Genomic DNA, 19795 nt, shown 5'->3' with positions numbered 1-19795 from the left:
GCTAGAGAAGAGCGGATATAGTACCTATCTTTAAAAAGGGGAACAAAGAGGACCTGGGGAGTTATAGACCAGTTAGCCTAACTTCGATCCATGAAAAGATACTGGATAAATAATTAATCAATTTGTAACCACCAAGAGAATAATTTTCAGGATCCCAAGAAGGGCAGTCATGGCCAAGGGTCAGAGCAAGGGCAACCCGAAGGCTGGGAGTAGCAGAGGAGTTCGTAGTCAGATCCAAGCCAGAGTCAATACCAAAGTCGTAGTCCGAATCAGGCGGTGAAGTCCAAATCAAACCAAGGTTAAGCCAGGAATTCCACATAAGGAGCAGGAACAGTTGACGCAGGTACAGAAGATCTGTGCCGTTGCCTGTACACTTCCTGGAACGCCCCTTGGGTTTATATGGGGAAGGGAGCCAATCAGGAGCCATGGGACTTGAGGTGGAACTTCTGATGGGCTGTGTGTTATAGGTGCGGCTGAGTGGCAGCCTGGAGATGTTGCAATAATACGATGGTAAATAATAGCCAATGTGAGTTTGTCAAGAACGAGTCATGCCAGGTCAGCCTGATTTCCTTCTTTGGCGGGGTGACTGGCCTGTCGGATGGGGGAAGCAGTAGATGTGACAGATCTGGATTTTAGTCAGGCTTTTGACATAGTCCCAAATGACATTCTCATAAGCAAACTAGAGAAATATGATCCAGATGAAATCACTATAATGTGGGTGCACAAGCGGTTTAGAAACTTAACTCAAATAGTCGTTATCAATACTTTGCTGTCAGACTGGGAGGGCGTATCTAGTGGTGTTCTGCAGGGGTCTCGAAGGAGAGCAATATATTCAATATGTTCATTAATGATTTGGATAATGGAGTGGACCATACGCTTATACAATTTGTGGATGACACCAACCTGGGAGAGGTTGCAGGTCCATTAGTACAGACATTGCTTTGCAGGGCACAGAATTCCTACTCTCTATTTTACATTCCTGACTCTTTCTCAGCAGAGTGAGAGAGAGATGTAGTCTTCAGCTGTTTAAATTAGTAACCAGTCCTGCTGTCTGAAAATGTAAGAGACAGCTGGAGCTAGTGGTTTGCCCACAGGAAAGCTGCTTTCAGCCCAGGATAAAATGGGCCGGTATCTCAGAACATGAGGACTGCAGTGGGATCCAGATGCGTCTCTAATCCACATGTATTCTGGCTTTTAGAATTGATTTGCAAAGCAATCTCTTATTCTCTTCTAAACAGTCTAAAATAAGCTGAATTCTTCTGTCCACAACCAGGTATTGAACAGAGTATTGAACAAGAGGAAGGATTGAATAGATCATCTGCTGACCTGAGGATAAGGAAAACGCAGGTGAGTCTCTGTCCTGGTGAATCTTGGTTTGGGAGGATGGAGGTTGAGACAAGCTTTGCACACTAACGTGTCCCAGAAGGTGATGGAGGACAAAGGCTGCAGATATTCTGCCCAGAGCCCTGAAAAGCACTTCACAGTAATGGGGCAGATTGCTAGGTGTGTCTGCAAAAGAGTGTGCAGGCTTTGTGCACCCCCAGCCTACATGCCTGAAGCCCCAATGTGATTCCTGTGATCTGTGTATGTAATATAATAAAGGGGTGTGTGCATCCAATTCCTCACATGCGTGTACACATTAGGGCTTCTGTGTGGGTAACTCGGGTGTGTGGTTTTTTGCACACATGTTTTGAAATATCTGGCCCAGTGGGATTTTATTGAACCACGAAATAAACTATAGTTCATGCACTTTGGGGACAGAAAGGTCCCTTTTGCAGTGTGTGCTAAACCTGGCTCCTCAGTGCACTTTAAAGAGCATGGAATGATGCTCTGCAGGATCATAAGAGATGTCAAAACTGAATGACATTGTGGGGATGTGTATGCCCTAAAAGTGTTTATAATATAAACTTCTGGATTGCATTCTGCAGGCCCATAATCTGCTCCTGGAAATTCACTCTCTTCATGGGGCACCGCCCTGGCTGGCAGCCTGGGAAATAGCAGTGTTTGAATAGTTAAAACAATTCTATCTCCCATTGCAAAGGACTTCTTTGGTAACTGGCACCGTCTCTCAGTTAGCAGGTTTCTTACTGTATTGTCACAGCAATGTGGCAGTAAGTCCTACTTTATTAGCAAGCATTTTTCAAAGGAATAAGAGGAAATTGCTGTAAGTACATTAGAATCAAGCATTGTAAAAGTAAGTCAAATGCTGCCCTGGTTTCTATTAATGGAAGCACCAGGTGAAACAAGGGGAGTGATTATTTCCCCCTACTCAGCACCAGGGAGATCCAGGGCTCTTGTTATATGTTCAGTTTTAGGCGCATGGACAGAGAGATTCCAGAGGTGAGCAACAGTAATGATAACTTAAGAGCTGAGAAAAGAAGAGGATATGTGGGGTGTTTGTCACAGGGGGGCACAGTGCTGGTCTACAGGACATCCATGGATACCCAGGCAATGCTTACATATTCCAGTAGTGGGCACTATAGTCAAATCTTTTACAGATCCATAGCGAGCAGTTCTGAGGAAGGTGTAGCACTAGAGGGCGCTGCCCCTGGGCGAGGTGTCTGTCAGGGTATCTCCTGTACCAGAGAAGAGCAAATTGGAGATGGATATAAACTGACTATCAACAGGTTTAGGCTCATGTCACGGAGTTTTAGGAGTAGTGCAATGTACTAGACATTGGGGTACCCAGAATGGTAGTGGACTGATCCCCTGAATCATTTGAAATTGGACTGGGGAAAGCCCTAGGGAATATATGCGAGGGAACAATCTTATGCTGGGCCAGTCCTACCTGGAGGAAGTGACATAGTGTGAGAAGCAATTAGATTGGCTGTTTCACTGCCAATAAATCATTCTCATCCCTAACTTCTCTGAGGCCTTGTCTACACTGGCCAGTCTGTGCGCAGCAAAGCAGCTTTCTGCGCGGTAACTTCCGAGGTGCACACGCGGCCACGCCACTTCGTGTGCAGAACCTGCACAGTTGCAGCGCTGTAAAAAAACACCCTGATGAGACGTGTGCAGGTTTCTGTGGAGGGGCTACAGTGCCGCGGGGCCAGTGTGGACACCCTGGTCGATGACAGCGCTGCGATAGGCCTCCGGGAGGTGTCCCACAAGGCCTGTTCTCACCTCTCTGGTCATCAGTTTGAACTCTACTGCCCTGCCCTCAGGTGACCAACCGAGAGCCCTACCCCTTAAATTTCTTGAGTATTTTGAAAGTCCCCTTCCTGTTTGCTCGGTGATGCGTGCAGTGGTCTCAATACATCTTTCCAGGTGGCCATGCCTGCTCCACGCACCAGGCGCTCCCCCGCTTGGAGCAATGCCGAGCTGCTGGACCTCATCAGCATTTGGGTAGAGGAGGCCAGTCCCGGCTGAACTCCAGCCGTAGGAATTATACCTACGGACAGATTTCATGATGCATGACAGAAAGGGGCCATGACTGGGACATACTGCAGTTCAGGGCCAAAGTGAAGGAGCTGCAGAACGCCTACCACAAGGCGCAGGAGGCAAACCACCGCTCCAGTGCTCAGCCACGAGCTGCTGGTTCTACAAAGAGCTGGATGTGATACTCGGTGGCAACCCCACCTCCACTGCGAAGGCCACTGTGGATACTTCGAGAGTGGACCGAGCCAGGAGGAGGAAATCTTGGACGAGGAGAGGGCGGGGGACCCAGAGGCAGAGGATGATTCGGAGGTCAGAGATGCATGTCAGGTCAGAGGAGGCTAGCCAGTCACAGCTGTTGGAGCTTGGCGAAGTGCAGACAGGAGACAGGCCCCTGGTAAGTGGCTTTGATTTTGGGAATCGCTGAAGTGAGTTGTTGGGGGCAGAAGGGTTGCAGAAAGCAGGCTTGTGCCTGTATGATGCGCATACCACCACATGCCTCGTCTGAGCGGTGGAACAGAGACTTCATTGACTCCCTCACTTCATGGGAATCTGCCTCAGAGATCTCTACGAAACTCTCATGGAGATACTGGGCAATCCGCTGCTGTAGGTTCTTTGGCAGAGCTGCTTTGTTTCTTGCCCCATTAAGGGTAACTTTCCTGCACCACTCTACTGTCACTGGGGGAGGAGGGGAACCATTGCTGCACAAATAAGACGCATAAGGATAAGGGGGAGAGATAGCTCAGTGGTTTGAGCATTAGCCTGCTAAACCCAGGGTTGTGAGTTCAATCCTTGAGGGGGGCCATTTAGGGATCTGGGGCAAAAATTGGGGATTGATTCTGCTTTGAGCAGAGGGTTGGACTAGATGACCTCCTGAGGTCCCTTCCAACCCTGATATTCTATGATAAGGGCCAGGCAGAAGCCGCAGTCTAAGAGAAGACCCTCCATTGATTCCCTGTTCACCCTTAGCAGCGAGATATCTTCCGTAATGAACACAACCTGTGGAAAATGGGGGGACAGTAATGATTATAAGGCCCCCACTACAGTGCTGGCTCTCCCCAAGAGCCACATGCCCAGTGTGCAGTATGGTCCTGGAACACTGATTTCCCCTACCCCTGCGGTTACTCACCATTTTGGGGGTCTTGTGGCTCATGTGCGCTTGCCTGGGCTCAGCCAGTTAGTGACAGGTGTGTGAATCGTGGCTGTGTTTTAAATCACTGAATCAGTGGTCTGTGTGTTGCAAACAATACTGCTTCTGTAAAATGTTGCATTTTGGCTTCGCAGATATGACCTTGGGAGGCCAGTGTCCCTCTTGGTTATCGCCAGCTGAATGGCTACGCAGAATTAGAAAGAGGCCACGAAGAACTAAAGAGGACTTTCTGCGTGAGGTCATGATGCACTCTATGGCCGAAAAACAAGACCTGAAGGAGTGGCGGGACAGTGAGAAGAGGGACCGAAAGGAGAATGCGGTGCGCGAGAATGAAGCCACAGAGCAGCTATTAAAAGTTATGAAGTGCCAAGGTGCTACCAGCACTGCAAACAGCTCCGTGCCCGCCCTCCCCTGCAGCCCCTGTTGCAAAATGCTTTCCCATGTGCCCCTCAGACACCGCCAACACACTCTTCAATAGCCCTGAGGACTCCCAGTACCCACTGCACTCAACATCCGTCCCTCTGCAGTTTAGCCCTGCTGAAGTACAGTACCCACTGCACTGTACTCCAAAGGACAACATTGCATATGATACCTAGACATACACAAATCTTTAACCGTCCCGGGACCTCACCTCCTCCTGGGACCCTCCCTTTCCCCCTCCTCCACAGTGCTGATGTGTTTTTTTGTTTGTCTCTTTCCTCTGGTTGTTTATTAATAAAATAATTGTTTTGGTTTGAAAGCAAACAGAGCCCTGCAAAGCAACAGGCAATTTTCTTACACCTTCACAGGGCATCGTCTGCACCAATCATCATCCCCTCCTAGCATTACAAGCGCTGCACTCCTGAGCACAGCAACTAATATTGGTGGATTTCAGCTTCAAATTGCTCCCTCAAGGCATCCCTGATTCTTATGGACCCGCACTGCGCACCTCTAATAGCCCTGGTCTCTGGCTGTTCAAAGCCCTGGTCTCTGGCTGAGCCTCAGCGATCCAGCCCTAAGTGAAGCTTTCATCCTTCCCTTCACAAATATTATGGAGCATACAGTACGTGGCTATAAGCATTGGAATATTGTCATCGGCCAGATCCAGCCTCCCATATAGGCAGCGCCAGTGGGCCTTTAAATGGCCACAAGCACACTCCACAGTTATTCTGCATTTGGTCAGCCTGTTGTTGAACTGCTCCTTGCTGCTGTCAAGGTGCCCCATGTATGGCTTTATAAGCCACGGCATTAAGGGGTAGGCGGGGAATCACAGGATCACAATGGGCATTTCAACCTCCCCTATGGTGATCTTCTGGTCCAGGAAGAAAGTTCCTGCCTGCAGCTTCCTGAACAGGCCAGCGTTCCAAAAGATGCCTGCGTCATGCACCTTTCCAGACCAGCCTGCGTTAATGTCCGTGAAACGCCCACGGTGATCCACAAACGCCTAGAGAACCATGGAGAAATACTCCTTCCTATTAATGTACTTGCTGGCTAGGTGGTGTGGTGCCAGAATTGAAATATGCATGCCATCTATCGCCCCTCTGCAGTTAGGGAAGCCCATTTGTGCAAAGCCATCCAGAATGTCACGCATGTTGCCCAGAGTCACGGTCTTTCAGAGCAGGATGCGATTAATGGCCCTGTACACTTCCATCAACACGAGTTCAACGGTCAACTTTCCCACTTCGAACTGGTTAGCAACTGATCGATAGCAGTCGGGAGTAGCCTGCTTCCACAGTGCAATTGCCACATGCTTCTCCAATGACAAGGCAGCTCTCATTCTTGTGTCCTTTTGCCGCAGGACTGGGGCGAGTTCATCACACTCCCATGAATGTGACTTTCCTCATCCGAAAATTCTGCAGCCACTGCTCATCATCCCAGACCTGCATGACGATGTGATCCCACCGCTCAGTCGCTTGTTTCCCAAGCCCAAAAGTGGTGTTCCACTGTGGTCTGCACCTCTGTGAATGCCACAAGCAATCTCATGTCATAGCTACTACATGTGGCGAGATCAATGTCCAACTCCTCTGCCTTTGTAGTTTAAGGAATAACTCCACTGCCACTCGTGACGTGTTAGGGAGAGTGAGCAGCATATTGGTCAACAGTGCGGGATCCATTCCTGCAGACCGAAGAAGCAGAGCGCACAGTACACAAACGGTTGAAAGATGGCTTCAAATGTGGACAGAAGTACAGGGATTGTTGGTATGCAAAGCAATGCATCACGCGGCACTGGGACAGGACTCAGGATGCCCCATGACTCCTTTTGCCTTCCCACAACTCTTAGAGGCAGAAGAGGAAGAGATGCTCTGTGGGATAGCTGCCCAGAGTGCACTGCTCCAAATACCACTGCAAGTGCGAACATGCTATTGCACAGACAGCTGACAGTGCGAACTCACAACAGCGGTTCCCCTTCAGCGCTCTCTGAGCGGCACAGTAACTGCTGGCGATGTCACTCTGCCAGTGTAGACACACCCTGGCACTTTTTCCCTGGTAAAGTTATAAAGGTTCTTTAAGGGGCCCTGTTAAAGAAAACATGTTGGTTATATGCCCTTTGCTGCTGCTTTGAGATCCTACAGCAGGGGTCGGCAACCTTTCAGAAGTGGTGTGCCGAGTCTTCATTTATTCACTTTCATTGAAGGTTTCGCGTGCCAGTCATACATTTGGACGTTTTTAGAAGGTCTCTCTCTATAAGTCTGTATATTCTATAACTAAATTATTGTCATATGTAAAGTAAACAAGGTTTTCAAAATGTTTAAGAAGCTTCATTTAAAATTAAATTAAAATGCTGATCTTACTCCGCCGGCCTGCTCAGCCCGCTGCCAGCCTGGGCTTCCGTTCACCTAGGCCGGCAGAGGGCTGAGCGGGGCTTGCGGCCGGGACCCCGGCTGGCAAGGGGCTGGCGGCCGGGACCCCAGACCGGCAGTGGGCTGAGTGGCTCAGCCGGCTGCCACTCAGCCCGCTGCCGGTCTGGGGTTCAGTCCGCCGGCTCCTGCCAGCCAGGGTCCCGGCTGCCGGACCAGCTCAGCCCGCTGCCGGTCTGGGATCCCGGCCCTGCCCACACAGAGTGGGTACCTACCTTCTCCCTGGTTCTAGCCCATTCTCTGCCTCTCTCTCTGCACTGAGCACAGGGCTGGGCGTGAAGGAGCAGGCTGGGGGTTGGGGTGCAGGGTCTGGCCAGGAGCTAGAATGAGGGAGGGGGCTCGGGGTTGGGGCAGGAGGTTTGGGTGTGAAGTGCTTACCTGGGCAGCTCCCATTTGGTGCGAGGGGTGCAGGTGGGAACGTTGGAGGGTGCAGGAGCTCCCATTTGGTGCTCACGGTGGGGGTGAGAATGTGGGGGGTGCAAGAGTCAGGGCATGGGGCGGGGGGGGCTGGGTATGTGTTGGGGGTGCTGGAGTCAGGGCTGGGGTCATGGGGGGATGCAGAGGTCAAGGCAGGAGGCTGCGGTGTGTGAGGGGGGTGCAGGGGTCAGGGCAGGAGGCTGGGGTGTGTGAGGTGTGCAGAGATCAGGGTAGAGGGCTGGCTGTGTGTGGGGGGGTGCAGGGGTCAGGGCAGAGGGCTGGGTGTGTGGGGGGGGTGCAGAGATCAGGGCAGAGGGCTGGGGGTGTGGGCTAGGGTTGTGGGGGTGTTCCCAGCCCCCTGCCCAGAGCAGCTCATGGCAGGGGGCTGGAGGGGATATGCCCTGATTCCACCCCCCTTCCCCAAGGCCCCGTCCCCACCTCGTCTCCGCCTCCTCCCCGGAGCAGCCAGTGCCCGGTGCTCCCCTTCTCCCTCTCCCGCACAAGGGCCATCAGCTGATCGGGGGCAGGGAGGGAGAGGGGGAGGGGCAGGCACCCAGCAGGGCGGGGGGAAGAGGCGGGGGAGGGGGGAGAGGGGGAGGGGCAGGCACCCAGCAGGGCGGGGGAAGAGGCGGGGGAGGGGGGAGAGGGGGAGGGGCAGGCACCCAGCGGGGCGGGGGAAGAGGCGGGGGAGGGGCAGGCACCCAGCAGGGTGGGGGAAGGGGAGGGGGGAGAGGGGGAGGGGCAGGCACCCAGCAGGGCAGGGGAAGAGGCGGGGGAGGGGGGAGCGGGGGAGGGGCAGGCACCCAGCAGGGCAGGGGAAGAGGCGGAGGAGGGGGGAGAGGGGGAGGGGCAGGCACCCAGCAGGGCGGGGGAAGAGGCGGGGGAGGGGCAGTCACCCAGCGGGGCGGGGGAAGAGGCGGGGGAGAGGGGGAGGGGCAGTCACCCAGCGGGGCGGGGGAAGAGGCGGGGGAGACGGGGAGGGGCAGGCACCCAGCGGGGCGGGGGAAGAGGCGGGGGAGACGGGGAGGGGCAGGCACCCAGCGGGGTGGGGGAAGAGGCGGGGGAGAGGGGGAGGGGCAGGCACCCAGCGGGGCGGGGGAAGAGGCGGGGGAGGGGAAGAGGGGCAGTTTTAGGCCCTCTGCTCGTTTATCTTTCCCTGCAAGTCCTAAATGACTGGTAGATTCTTGCTGGGCTCTCGCCTCTCCATTCCCAGGAGAGATTCTGATTTTGGAGCAGCTCTCCATGAAGCCACTTCAGCTGTTTCTTGTTCTTTATATTCTTTCTCTCCTGAGCAACTGTAGTCGTAATCACTGCTAAGATTCCACAAGCGGCCTTCCTCTCGTTTGGACTTGTAAGAAGTCATTGCTTAGCCTGAGTCCCCCAAAATGTGCATTCTTGAAATCTAATTGCAGCACTGGTGGTGCTTTTTTTGCCTCTGTTTTCACGAACAAGGTCAGCTCCCAGACTGCTGCGCTGGGCATCACAACATGGGGAGTAGATGGCCAGCCCTCTGTGGGGAAAGAGGTGGTTAGAGACTATTTAGAAAAGCTGGACGTGCACAAGTCCATGGGGTTGCATCCGAGAGTGCTAAAGGAACTGGCGGCTATGATTGCAGAGCCATTGGCCATTATCTTTGAAAACTCGTGGCGAACAGGGGAAGTCCCGGATGACTGGAAAAAGGCTAATGTAGTGCCCATCTTTAAAAAAGGGAAGAAGGAGGATCCTAGGAACTACAGGCCAGTCAGCCTCACTTCAGTCCCTGGAAAAATCATGGAGCAGGTCCTCAAAGAATCAATCCTGAAGCACTTACATGAGAGGAAAGTGATCAGGAACAGCCAGCATGGATTCACCAAGGGAAGGTCATGCCTGACTAATCTAATCGCCTTCTATGATGAGATAACTGGTTCTGTGGATGAAGGGAAAGCAGTGGATGTATTGTTTCTTGACTTTAGCAAAGCTTTTGACGCTGTCCCCCACAGTATTTTTGTCAGCAAGTTAAGGAAGTATGGGCTGGATGAATGCACTATAAGGTGGGTAGAAAGTTGGCTAGATTGTCGGGCTCAACGGGTAGTGATCAATGGCTCCATGTCTAGTTGGCAGCCGGTGTCAAGTGGAGTGCCCCAGGGGTCGGTCCTGGGGCTGGTTTTGTTCAATATCTTCCTAAATGATCTGGAGGATGGTGTGGATTGCACTCTCAGCAAATTTGCGGAGGATACTAAACTAGGAGGAGTGGTAGATACGCTGGAGGGCAGGGATAGGATCCAGAGGGACCTAGACAAATTGGAGGATTGGGCCAAAAGAAATCTGATGAGGTTCAATAAGGATAAGTGCAGGGTCCTGCACTTAGGACGGAAGAACCCACAGACGGAAGAATGCACAGCTACAGACTAGGGACCGAATGGCTAGGCAGCAGTTCTGCGGAAAAGGACCTAGGGGTGACAGTGGACGAGAAGCTGGATATGAGTCAGCAGTGTGCCCTTGTTGCCAAGAAGACCAATGGCATTTTGGGATGTATAAGTAGGGGCACAGCGAGCAGATCGAGGGACGTGATCGTCCCCCTCTATTCGACATTGGTGAGGCCTCATCTGGAGTACTGTGTCCAGTTTTGGGCCCCTCACTACAAGAAGGATGTGGATAAATTGGAAAGAGTCCAGCAAAGGGCAACAAAAATGATTAGGGGTCTGGAACACATGAGTTATGAGGAGAGGCTGAGGGAACTGGGATTGTTTAGTCTGCGGAAGAGAAGAATGAGGGGGGATTTGATAGCTGCTTTCAACTACCTGAGAGGTGGTTCCAGAGAGGATGGTTCTAGACTATTCTCAGTGGTGGAAGAGGACAGGACAAGGAGTAATGGTCTCAAGTTGCAGTGGGGGAGGTTTAGGTTGGATATTAGGAAAAACTTTTTCACTAGGAGGGTGGTGAAACACTGGAATGCGTTGCCTAGGGAGGTGGTGGAATCTCCTTCCTTAGAGGTTTTTAAGGTCAGGCTTGACAAAGCCCTGGCTGGGATGATTTAGTTGGGGATCGGTCCTGCTTTGATCCTGAGGTCCCTTCCAACCCTGATATTCTATGATTCTATGATTCTATGACTGCTGTGGGGAAGGTTACATCCCCTTGTGCTGCTGTGTCCTAGGAACCCATCACTTCATGCCTGTTAAGCCTGATGGTTCCAAGGGCTCAGATTTCCCATGTGTAGTTCTTGGCTGTCACATTGCTCCCTGGGGCCTTCATTTGTTCAGTGATCGAGGTGCCTTTTTCTGGTAAGTGCATGCTCGTTTAGGTGTATGCCTTGGGAAAGAGCATCAGCATGTCTTTGTTCTTTACATTCAGCATTCACTCCCTGTCTCTTCCTGAGGAGCCTCAGTACGCACCAGTTATCTCAGACTTGTTTCTTCAGGGATAAGGATATTTCGATGCACTAGGATCCAGATGAATGACTCTGAAGGATCCTCCATCCTTGGGCCTGGAGCTTAGTAGGGTGTAAGGGGCTGCTGGCTCTCATGCACCCTGGCCTTATCCAGGAGGGAATATTTCACAAAGACCGTGATCTTCACTGGGCTAGTAACTGATTATGTAATCACTAGATAATTTGCAGAGAGGGCTTGCTCCACAGAAACCACAGGTACGCCAGGAACAGCTTTGGAAAGTGGACGAGCAGCATGGTGGGATCCCAGGTGCATTCTCTTTCACTGATTTCCTGCTCACATGTGCTCTCATTACAAGACACCTTTCCTAGCAGCCAGCACCTTACAAACTCCCTCTTTTTCAGCCCAGGATCTCAGGCCTCAGTGACATCTGTGCACCCCCAAGAGTTTTGTATGGTGGCAACTGACTGGAACTAAGGCTTTGTCTTCACTGCCAAGAGAAGGGCTGTGTTTATCACAGGATAACTAATGCAGGTTAGCAGTTCCTGGGTAAAATTCCAGCATGTTTCCTGTAAGATAGCTAGGCAAATCAGTGCTATACTCCCACCTGTGGTAGACCTCGCCTTACTATGTCATCGTAAAAACTACAGGGCTTTCTTTCCACTAAGGTTTATCGCTGGATAGCGAACATGCATTAATTCTTCCTCTGGAAAAAACAGCTTTTTTGTAGTGAAGCTTAAGTAAACAATTGTATTGATGATGGCCGTGTTTCTCAAGTGCGGTTACCATGGCTGCATGCAGGGCTTTTCTTGTGGCCACAGACTTCTGGGCAATGATTGTGTGGGGAGTGGGGGAGCAGCAGCTCCTCCTCTGGGGCCGCCCAGAGTGGTTGGGCCCTGCCTCCATCTGGAAGCACAAATGCCGGAGGAGCAGACAGCCGGTGTGAGTTCCCCACCTTCTCCGGACGGTGGAGCTCAGGCTTCCAGCTTCAGCACTGGGGTGACAGGAGGCAGGCTCTGGCCATGGGCTCTGGCCGCTTGGCGGCAGATTCCAGCCATGGGCTACATTCCCCAGCCACAGGGCTCGGCAGGCTCCATCCCCCAGTCCCTCACCCGTCCACCTTATCACCCCCACCACTGCTGCCTCCCGACTCACCTCCGCATCCAAGGCTTAATTTGTCCCCTGGCTTGCCAGGCCTGAGTAAGTCTACTGTGATAAATGATATTTGTGTGTTTGTTAATATCACTTTTCACTGTCTCCCAGCTAGCTAACAAGTCTGCTGTTGTGAAAAGTGATATTAACAAACATACAAATATCACTTTTCACAGCAGCAGACTTACTAGCTAGAAAGTCTAAAAAAAAAACCACCCCAAAAAGCAAAAGAAACAACAACAGACGAGAACATGTAAAGCACCTTATTTGTGTTTCTATTCGGTTTAGGTCCAGTAAAGAATAGTGACAACTGTACATTATTTTTATTATTGAATCTGCAAAAAGACCACCTACATAAATAAGTTACAATGATTTGGACATATGTTTGTGCCTATTTATTTGCTTTTCTGAAAGTTAATAAAGTATTTTAGGAAATATTGTCAGAGTGGCCACCAGCAAGAGTTGGTGGCCACATTCTGAGGCCACCAAAAAATTTGTTGTGAGAATCCCTAAGTAAACAACATTGCCAGGCAGGGGCAATGGGGGTAGAATCCAGCTCCCTCTCCAATCACTGGGTCGGCCAGGCTAGGTTAATGGGATAGAATTCAGCTCCCTCTCCTGTCGCTGGGCCTGTTTCATAAAAATAAAACCTAGAAAAAACCTTCATCAGTGAAGTCAGTAGCTCTGATTTTGGGCTGCTTACCCTTTTTCTGACTCCCTGAGACTGTTGCCACCATTGGTTTAGGTCACATCTTCCCAGCCTGGTCACCCCAACCAGTTCAGGAACTTAGCAGCTGCACTGGCTTTGCCCAGGGTAGGCAACAGCAGCCTTATCTGTGCATGGGCAGGGAGAGATTTTAATGTAGTGCTTCCGTGTAGCTGGGAACTTTGCTTCAGGCTCAGCCTGTCTGAAAGCCCCTTGCAGGGGAGGTGAAAGTGGTTTCAGTGTTTGGGTTTGTCTCATTTTCCTGTGTGAAACTGCTGCATTATGTCTGATAGTCCATTCTGCAGCTGGTGTCTGGTCAATAGAGCAGTGACATTAACTGATCGCTTCTGCAGAAGCAGCCTTCAGCATTGGACATAATGAATTCTGCCATGCTCTGTGCAGCTGTAGTAGGCTCTTGCCAGCTCCGCCCTGATTCAGTCTGGGAACTGCGCGGCACAAAACTGATTTAAAGCAAATGATTGAAATGAATCCCTCCAGACCATGCTGCAGCTCCCACCTGCTGCGATGTTCATTGGAGCAGGACATAACAAGGGTCCCAACTTTTTCCACATCACAGCACTTCTGGCCTGACCCAGCCAGGGGTCTTGGGCACAGGGCAAAAGCTGCTGCTCGCCAGCTCGTGCATGCGGGAGGTAGTGAGCATCTTGTAGCAAAATCTTTCCAGTATACAAATAACTGCCTGAAAATCAGAGAGAGGAAAATACAGAGGGCAGGAAAAACCCACAGACCCCATGATTTTAAGGGGGCTCCATCATTTTTGCTGCATTCTACAACATGCTGCTAATTCTAAGCTTGCTTTTAAAAAATTGGTTTCTGCCCTTTCCCATTACAAAGATACAGCTGCTACTATCAGCGTGCAGTAGCGCCCACAGACCCCAGCCTAGGTTAGAGCCCCATTGTGCTAGGCGCTGTGCGCATGCATCCTGAGAGACAGTCTCTGCCCTGAAGAGTTTGAAATCATACACAAACAAGCCAGACAAGGGCAGAGAAGGGAACTGCCCAGAGAGGGGCAGTGACACATCCAAGGTCAAAAAGCAGTTCACAGGGACAAGAATAGAAGCAAGATTTCTGACTTCCAGTCTAGTGCCCTACCCACTAGATTACACTGCCTTCCCATAGCTGTCACTCTGTGCGCTGCCTGTTAGAGCAGCCTTGTCAGGAATGCAAACAATTATCGGCCTACCTGGGAGTGCTCTGCTCCCTGACCCCTTCACATCCTAGCAGAGACAGTACCTGAAGCATGAGCACTTTCTTTTGTTCTCTCTTTACTAAAGACCTTCCCATGAATGCAGTTGGGAAATGCAGGAGTGACGATTCCAGGCACTAAGTGATCTTGGCTATGTTGTACCCATGGAGTATTTTCTAGTCCCAGTTTTGTGAGCATATATATTCCTGTTTGTGGCATGAAATGCTTCTGATAAAACTAGAGATGGCCCCAAAAGGGAATGTCCTGGGCCCAACCTTCCTGAATTCTGGGAGGGTTCAGATTTGTAACCCCAGAACTTAACTCATCTAATGAGAGGAAGGACGGCCGAGTGAGCAGGGCACTCACCAGACTTGGGAGACCTGGGATCTATTCTTTTTTCCACCACAGAGCTGTGTGACCTTGGGCCAGTCACTTAGTCTCTCTGGGCCTCAGTTCCCATCTGTACAATGGGGATAATGGCACTGCCCTGCTCCTGGGGGGTAAAGTGCTCTGATTCTATGGTAATGGGGTCTGTATAAGTACTGGAGATCTGTTCGGGAGTTCAGGTCTCATCCAGAACCAGCAAGGGCTTGTTTTCTTGCCCCCGCCCTTTGGTTGTGATTTTAGTACCAGTGTTCCACAAACCACTGTGGTGCCGCTGCCAGAGGTAATACAGGCTTGTCGTTGTCAGAAAATTGTGCTCTTTTCCTAGACTGTACTGCTTTAGAAACCAGTTTAGTTAAACTGGGACAACCCCCATGTGTGGATGCTTTCGTCTCAGTTTAAATCATCTTATATCGATTCGGGTATTGTTTTGGTTTGGCTGAAACGGTTTGGTGAATTTTACAAGAATCAGTTAAATGATTCAGTCAAACCCAAATCTAACTTTTGGCCAGACAGTTCCACCCAGCTCTACACGTAATCTGAAATTAGAGCTGCAGCTACTTAACTCAATCAGTTTCTAAAGCAATTTCATTACATCACTGCAACTTTGCTGTGTAGACCAGGCCCAAGACACTGTCAGTCTAACACATTTTGAGCAAAGTACACGGAGTTCCTGAGGCAGCCTTTCCTAGCAGAGCAAAGTGGGATCAGAGGAAAATGTGTGTACGTGTCTCATCCTAGATAATCCCCTTTATGTTCACTCTCAGGAAACTCCTGCTTTGGATCCTCATGTTCATTCCCTTCCTGCAATAAGGACCCTTGTTTAGAGTTATTTCTAGTTTTCAGGGAACTTCAGCACTTTGCCTATTGCTCCCAGGTGTTGTCCTAGCCAAGGGCTGGGAGCATTTCCTGGTTCTGCCCTCCCAGTATGCTAGCATTTATACACCTTTTGCAGGCTCTTCCTGAGAGAGGTCTCTGGAATCCTAGCAGGAGCTTCTCAGAGGAGGCAAGTGCAGTGTTGTTCCCTTGTGTGTCGGTCTGGAGCGGAGTCTGAGAAACAAAGTCCTGTACATCAGGTGATGCCCCAGGGCTGCAGACCCTGATGTGTCTGTATTGAACATTACATGTAGACAGAGCTGCATTCTCTCAGGCAGCAAGCTCCAAGTGGGTGATCTGAGGCTGTAACCTGGGGAAAAGCATGGTGGCCTTGCGTCAGGCACAGGGCACTGAGAACCTGCTGTGTCTGCACTGAGCCCCAGGTTCCGCCGTTCTCCTAGGGGGACGGCTCTAACATTTCTGTAACATTTATTTTGATGTTTAGCTCTTTGGACAGAATACCCTGTTAGGAGTGTAAAAACCCCCAGGTTTCAGAGTGGTAGCCGTGTTAGTCTGTATGAGCAGAAAGTAACAGAACGCCACTAGCCATCACCTTCAGCCCCCAACTAAAACCTCTCCAGCGCATCATCAAGGATCTACAACCTATCCTGAAGGATGACCCATCACTCTCACAGATCTTGGGAGACAGGCCAGTCCTCGCTTACAGACAGCTCCCCAACCTGAAGCAAATACTCACCAGCAACCATACAACAAAAACACTAACCCAGGAACCTATCCTTGCAACAAAGCCCGATGCCAACTCTGTCCACATATCTATTCAGGGGACACCATCATAGGACCTAATCACATCAGCCACACTATCAGAGGCTCGTTCACCTGCACATCTACCAATGTGATATATGCCATCATGTGCCAGCAATGCCCTTCTGCCATGTACATTGGTCAAACTGGACAGTCTCTATGCAAAAGAATAAATGGTCACAAATCAGAAGTCAAGAATTATAACATTCAAAAACCAGTCGGAAAACACTTCAATCTCTCTGGTCACTCGATTACAGACCTAAATGTCACAATTATTCAACAAAAAAACTTCAAAAACAGACTCCAGCAAGAAACAGCAGAACTGGAATTAATCTGCAAACTGGACACCATTAAATTAGTCTTGAATAAAGACTGTGAGTGGAGGAGTCATTACACTAACTAAAAACTATTGCCCCATGCTAATTTTCCCACTACTGTTATTCATACCTTCTTGTCAACTGTTGGAAATGGGCCATCCTGATTATCACTACAAAAGTTTTTTTTTCTCCTGCTGATAATAGCCCACCTTAATCAATTGGTCTCGTTAAGAGTTGGTATGGCAACCCACATTTTTTCATGTTCTCTGTATATATAGATCTTCCTACAGTATTTTCCACTGCATGCATCTGATGAAGTGGGCTTTAGCCCACGAAAGCTTATGCTCAAATAAATTTGTTAGTCTCTAAGATGCCACAAATACGCCTCGTTCTTTCTAAAAACCCTCAGTCACTTGGGTGTGATACCATATGGCAAAGGGTCCCCCCTCCCCCATGTGTCCCATGAAGCCTGAAATGAATGCAGTGGGACAGATCCTCAGCTGGTGTACATTATTCACACTTACAGCAGCTCAGGATCTGCCCCAGTGTTCCTCTGTCAGCGTATAGCATAGCCACTGCCCTCAGTACAAATGCAGGAATAGGGCTTGTTCGTTTCGTATCTCTGTGTTGGCACAGCCCTGAGCGAAGCATAAAACATTATAATCACTTGGCATGTTATAGTGGGAGAGGCAGAGGGGATGAAGAGAGGGAGAGGTGATGGGCAAAGGAAAGAACTGTTCCTAACCAAACTCTAAGAATGTGGTGGTTTTGAAGATGTCACGTTTGAAGGCAGCCCTCAATTCCAGGATTGCTGCAAAATGGGCTGTAATTGCTATACATATGCCCTTTCTATTCCTGCATTACATTGTCAGCATGAAAATAGTGATACACAATTATCTGAATTTAGTAAAACTTACTGGAGCCTACCCACCATTTTGGGCTCACCAACTTGAGACCAGGGAAGCATGAAAACTCCTGCTTGCAGGATCGATCTGCTTCATCCGAGGTGACTGATCAGCAATGAGTGCTCTTCCGTTTGAGCCTAAGGGTTTGGCTACACACAGATGTTGCACCAGTTTAACTAAAGGTGCAATATTAAACAAGTGCAACTTTGTGTGTGGACACTCAGAAGCGTATTTAAACCTGGCTTATGGAAGGAGGAAGCTTATAGGAGGAAGCTAATCAGATAGAAGCCAGATTTAAATTGATTTAAGATCTTGTCTACATTGGTTGTTTTCACTGGTTTAACTTAAATGGGTTTCAAAACTCAGTAGTTAAACCAGTACAAACCTGTGTGGACACTCTTATTCTGGTGTAGCTTAAACCTGTTCTGAGTTGTCTTCCACTAACCCTTAAACAACCTCTCTTAAACAAAAAAAATCTGTCCACATGGTTTGTAAACCATTTTAATTAAAAGTGTCTTAAGTTTATAAGTTCCCACATGGCAAACACAACTTTGATAATGGGCCCTAGCAGACAAAGCTATAACAAGATCCAATGGCTGGAAGCTGTCGCTAGACAAATCCAGACTAGAAATAAGGGGCAAATGCTTAACAGTAGAGGGTGATTAACTATTGGAACAACTCACAAAAGGATTCCCCATCACTGATCATTTTTAAATCTAGTTTTTCTAGAGCACTGTAGTTTAAACAGGAATTCATTCAGAGAAATTCTCTGGCCAGTGTTAGTCAGGAGGTCAGACTAGATGGTCACAATGGTCCCTTCTGGCTTTGAGAGCTATGAATTAACTGGTGCAAATGTGTGCTGTGGACAAGTCAGGGGCAAGCCCTGCTCCTGTGGGCTACACTAGGACCTGGGGCACTGGGTCACTCTAGCTTAGCCAGCAGTTGCAGGAAGTTCAGTCAACACCCCATCAAATGTACTAAGCTGTCATGCTCCCGGTGATGGCTAGGAAGCCTACCAGATTCTGGTGGCCACTTTGACCTTCCAGGTTCTGTGCTTTGTAACTTTCAAAAACTCGTCTACTGACCACAGAGCATGGGTGCCACACTTGAAGCTGAAAGGGCTTTGGGGGGGAGGGGTTGCCAGGGAATGGCCAGGGGGCAAAATTGGGTTGATAGTGGAAAATGAGACACCACCTTAAGCACTTAACTTCTGCCACTCTGCATAGCAAATGGAAATGTATCTTTAAGCTGGTCCCTAGTGCCTCATTTATGATGTACTGATCAGTAGCTGGATTGTTGGGGCTACAGAGGAAGAAATATTTGAACTGCCTTGTGAATCAGTGATTTTTGGCCTTGTAGAGCTAGAGCAATAATGCAATAGCGCAGGGAGTTGTGGAAATTCAGCTGCAGCATTTGCATGCTGACATGGTGTCATCCTGTCCTGATGCAAACATGGCAATGCACCAACCAGCTGTCAGGCCAGGATTATTGTGTTACCTTCTGTTGCTCCATTCCTCGAAACATCCTCTCACTCCCAGCAGGCAGAGTGGGGGATGTGCTGAAGGATGTTTCTCCCTTTTCCCTCTCACCCTGCTCCTGTCTGCTTGAAAGGGTGGAGTGGAATTCTGGCTGCCTCAATCGATGTGCTCAGCACTTCCTCTGCTCCCTTCTCTGTATCAGGCAACATGGGGAGCACTCCTGTGATCTGTGCTCCACTCGCTCTGCCTGAGGCTAAGCTCTGCTCTGACAGAGCCATGTGTTGTGTGGAGGGCTGGGCCAGTGGGTTGGGCACTGTACTGGGACTCAGGAGATCTGGGTGCAGTTCCTGGCTCAGCCCCAATGCTGCATGGTCACTAATCTGCTCAGCCTCCGTTCCCGTATGTAACAGGGCGGGCAGTGTTTCCCCACCTCCCAGGGTGCTGTGCGAGTCATCCTCAGTGCTTAGTGGTCCCACATCTTCTTTCCTTGTTTTCTTTTTATTTATATGGCTATGGAACCTTTTACTGTTGGTTTGAATTTACTTTCCAAGGTCCAACTTTGCTTGGCTTTTGGCAGTTCTCACTTTATCCCCACACTTTCTGACCTCCAAGAGGTAGCTTTCCTTGCTGATCCATCCCTTCTTCCATTCCTTGTAGCTTTCTGCTTTCTCTTAATCACCTCTTTGACGTACTTGCTCATCCAGCTTGGTCTGCAATCCTTCCCTGAGAATTTTTCCCCTTGCTTGGAACACAGGCTTCAGGTAGCTTCTGCAACTTCGACTTAAAGTGATTCCAAGCCTCCTCCACATTCAGATCCTTGAGTTCTTCAGTCCAGTCCATTTCCCTCACTAATTCCCTTAAGTA

General features: G+C 49.8%; 1 protein-coding gene across 7 annotated transcripts in view; it reads left to right on the top strand.

The window, feature by feature from the left end:
- The window catches only part of STX1A (syntaxin 1A), a 338192-nt gene that overhangs the window by 249448 nt on the left and 68949 nt on the right, over nt 1-19795 (top strand). For all 7 annotated transcript variants that reach the window (XM_073315464.2, XM_073315468.2, XM_073315463.2 and 4 more), the window contains one exon: nt 1274-1347. In XM_073315464.2, coding sequence (XP_073171565.1) covers nt 1274-1347 — 74 coding nt within the window. The remainder of the gene's footprint in view (nt 1-1273; nt 1348-19795) is intronic.

This window comes from Lepidochelys kempii, chromosome 17 (assembly GCF_965140285.1).
Source record: "Lepidochelys kempii isolate rLepKem1 chromosome 17, rLepKem1.hap1, whole genome shotgun sequence".
Classification (NCBI taxonomy): domain Eukaryota; kingdom Metazoa; phylum Chordata; order Testudines; family Cheloniidae; genus Lepidochelys; species Lepidochelys kempii.
Note: the sequence above shows the minus strand (reverse complement) of the source record. Positions and strands in the feature narration are given on the sequence as shown.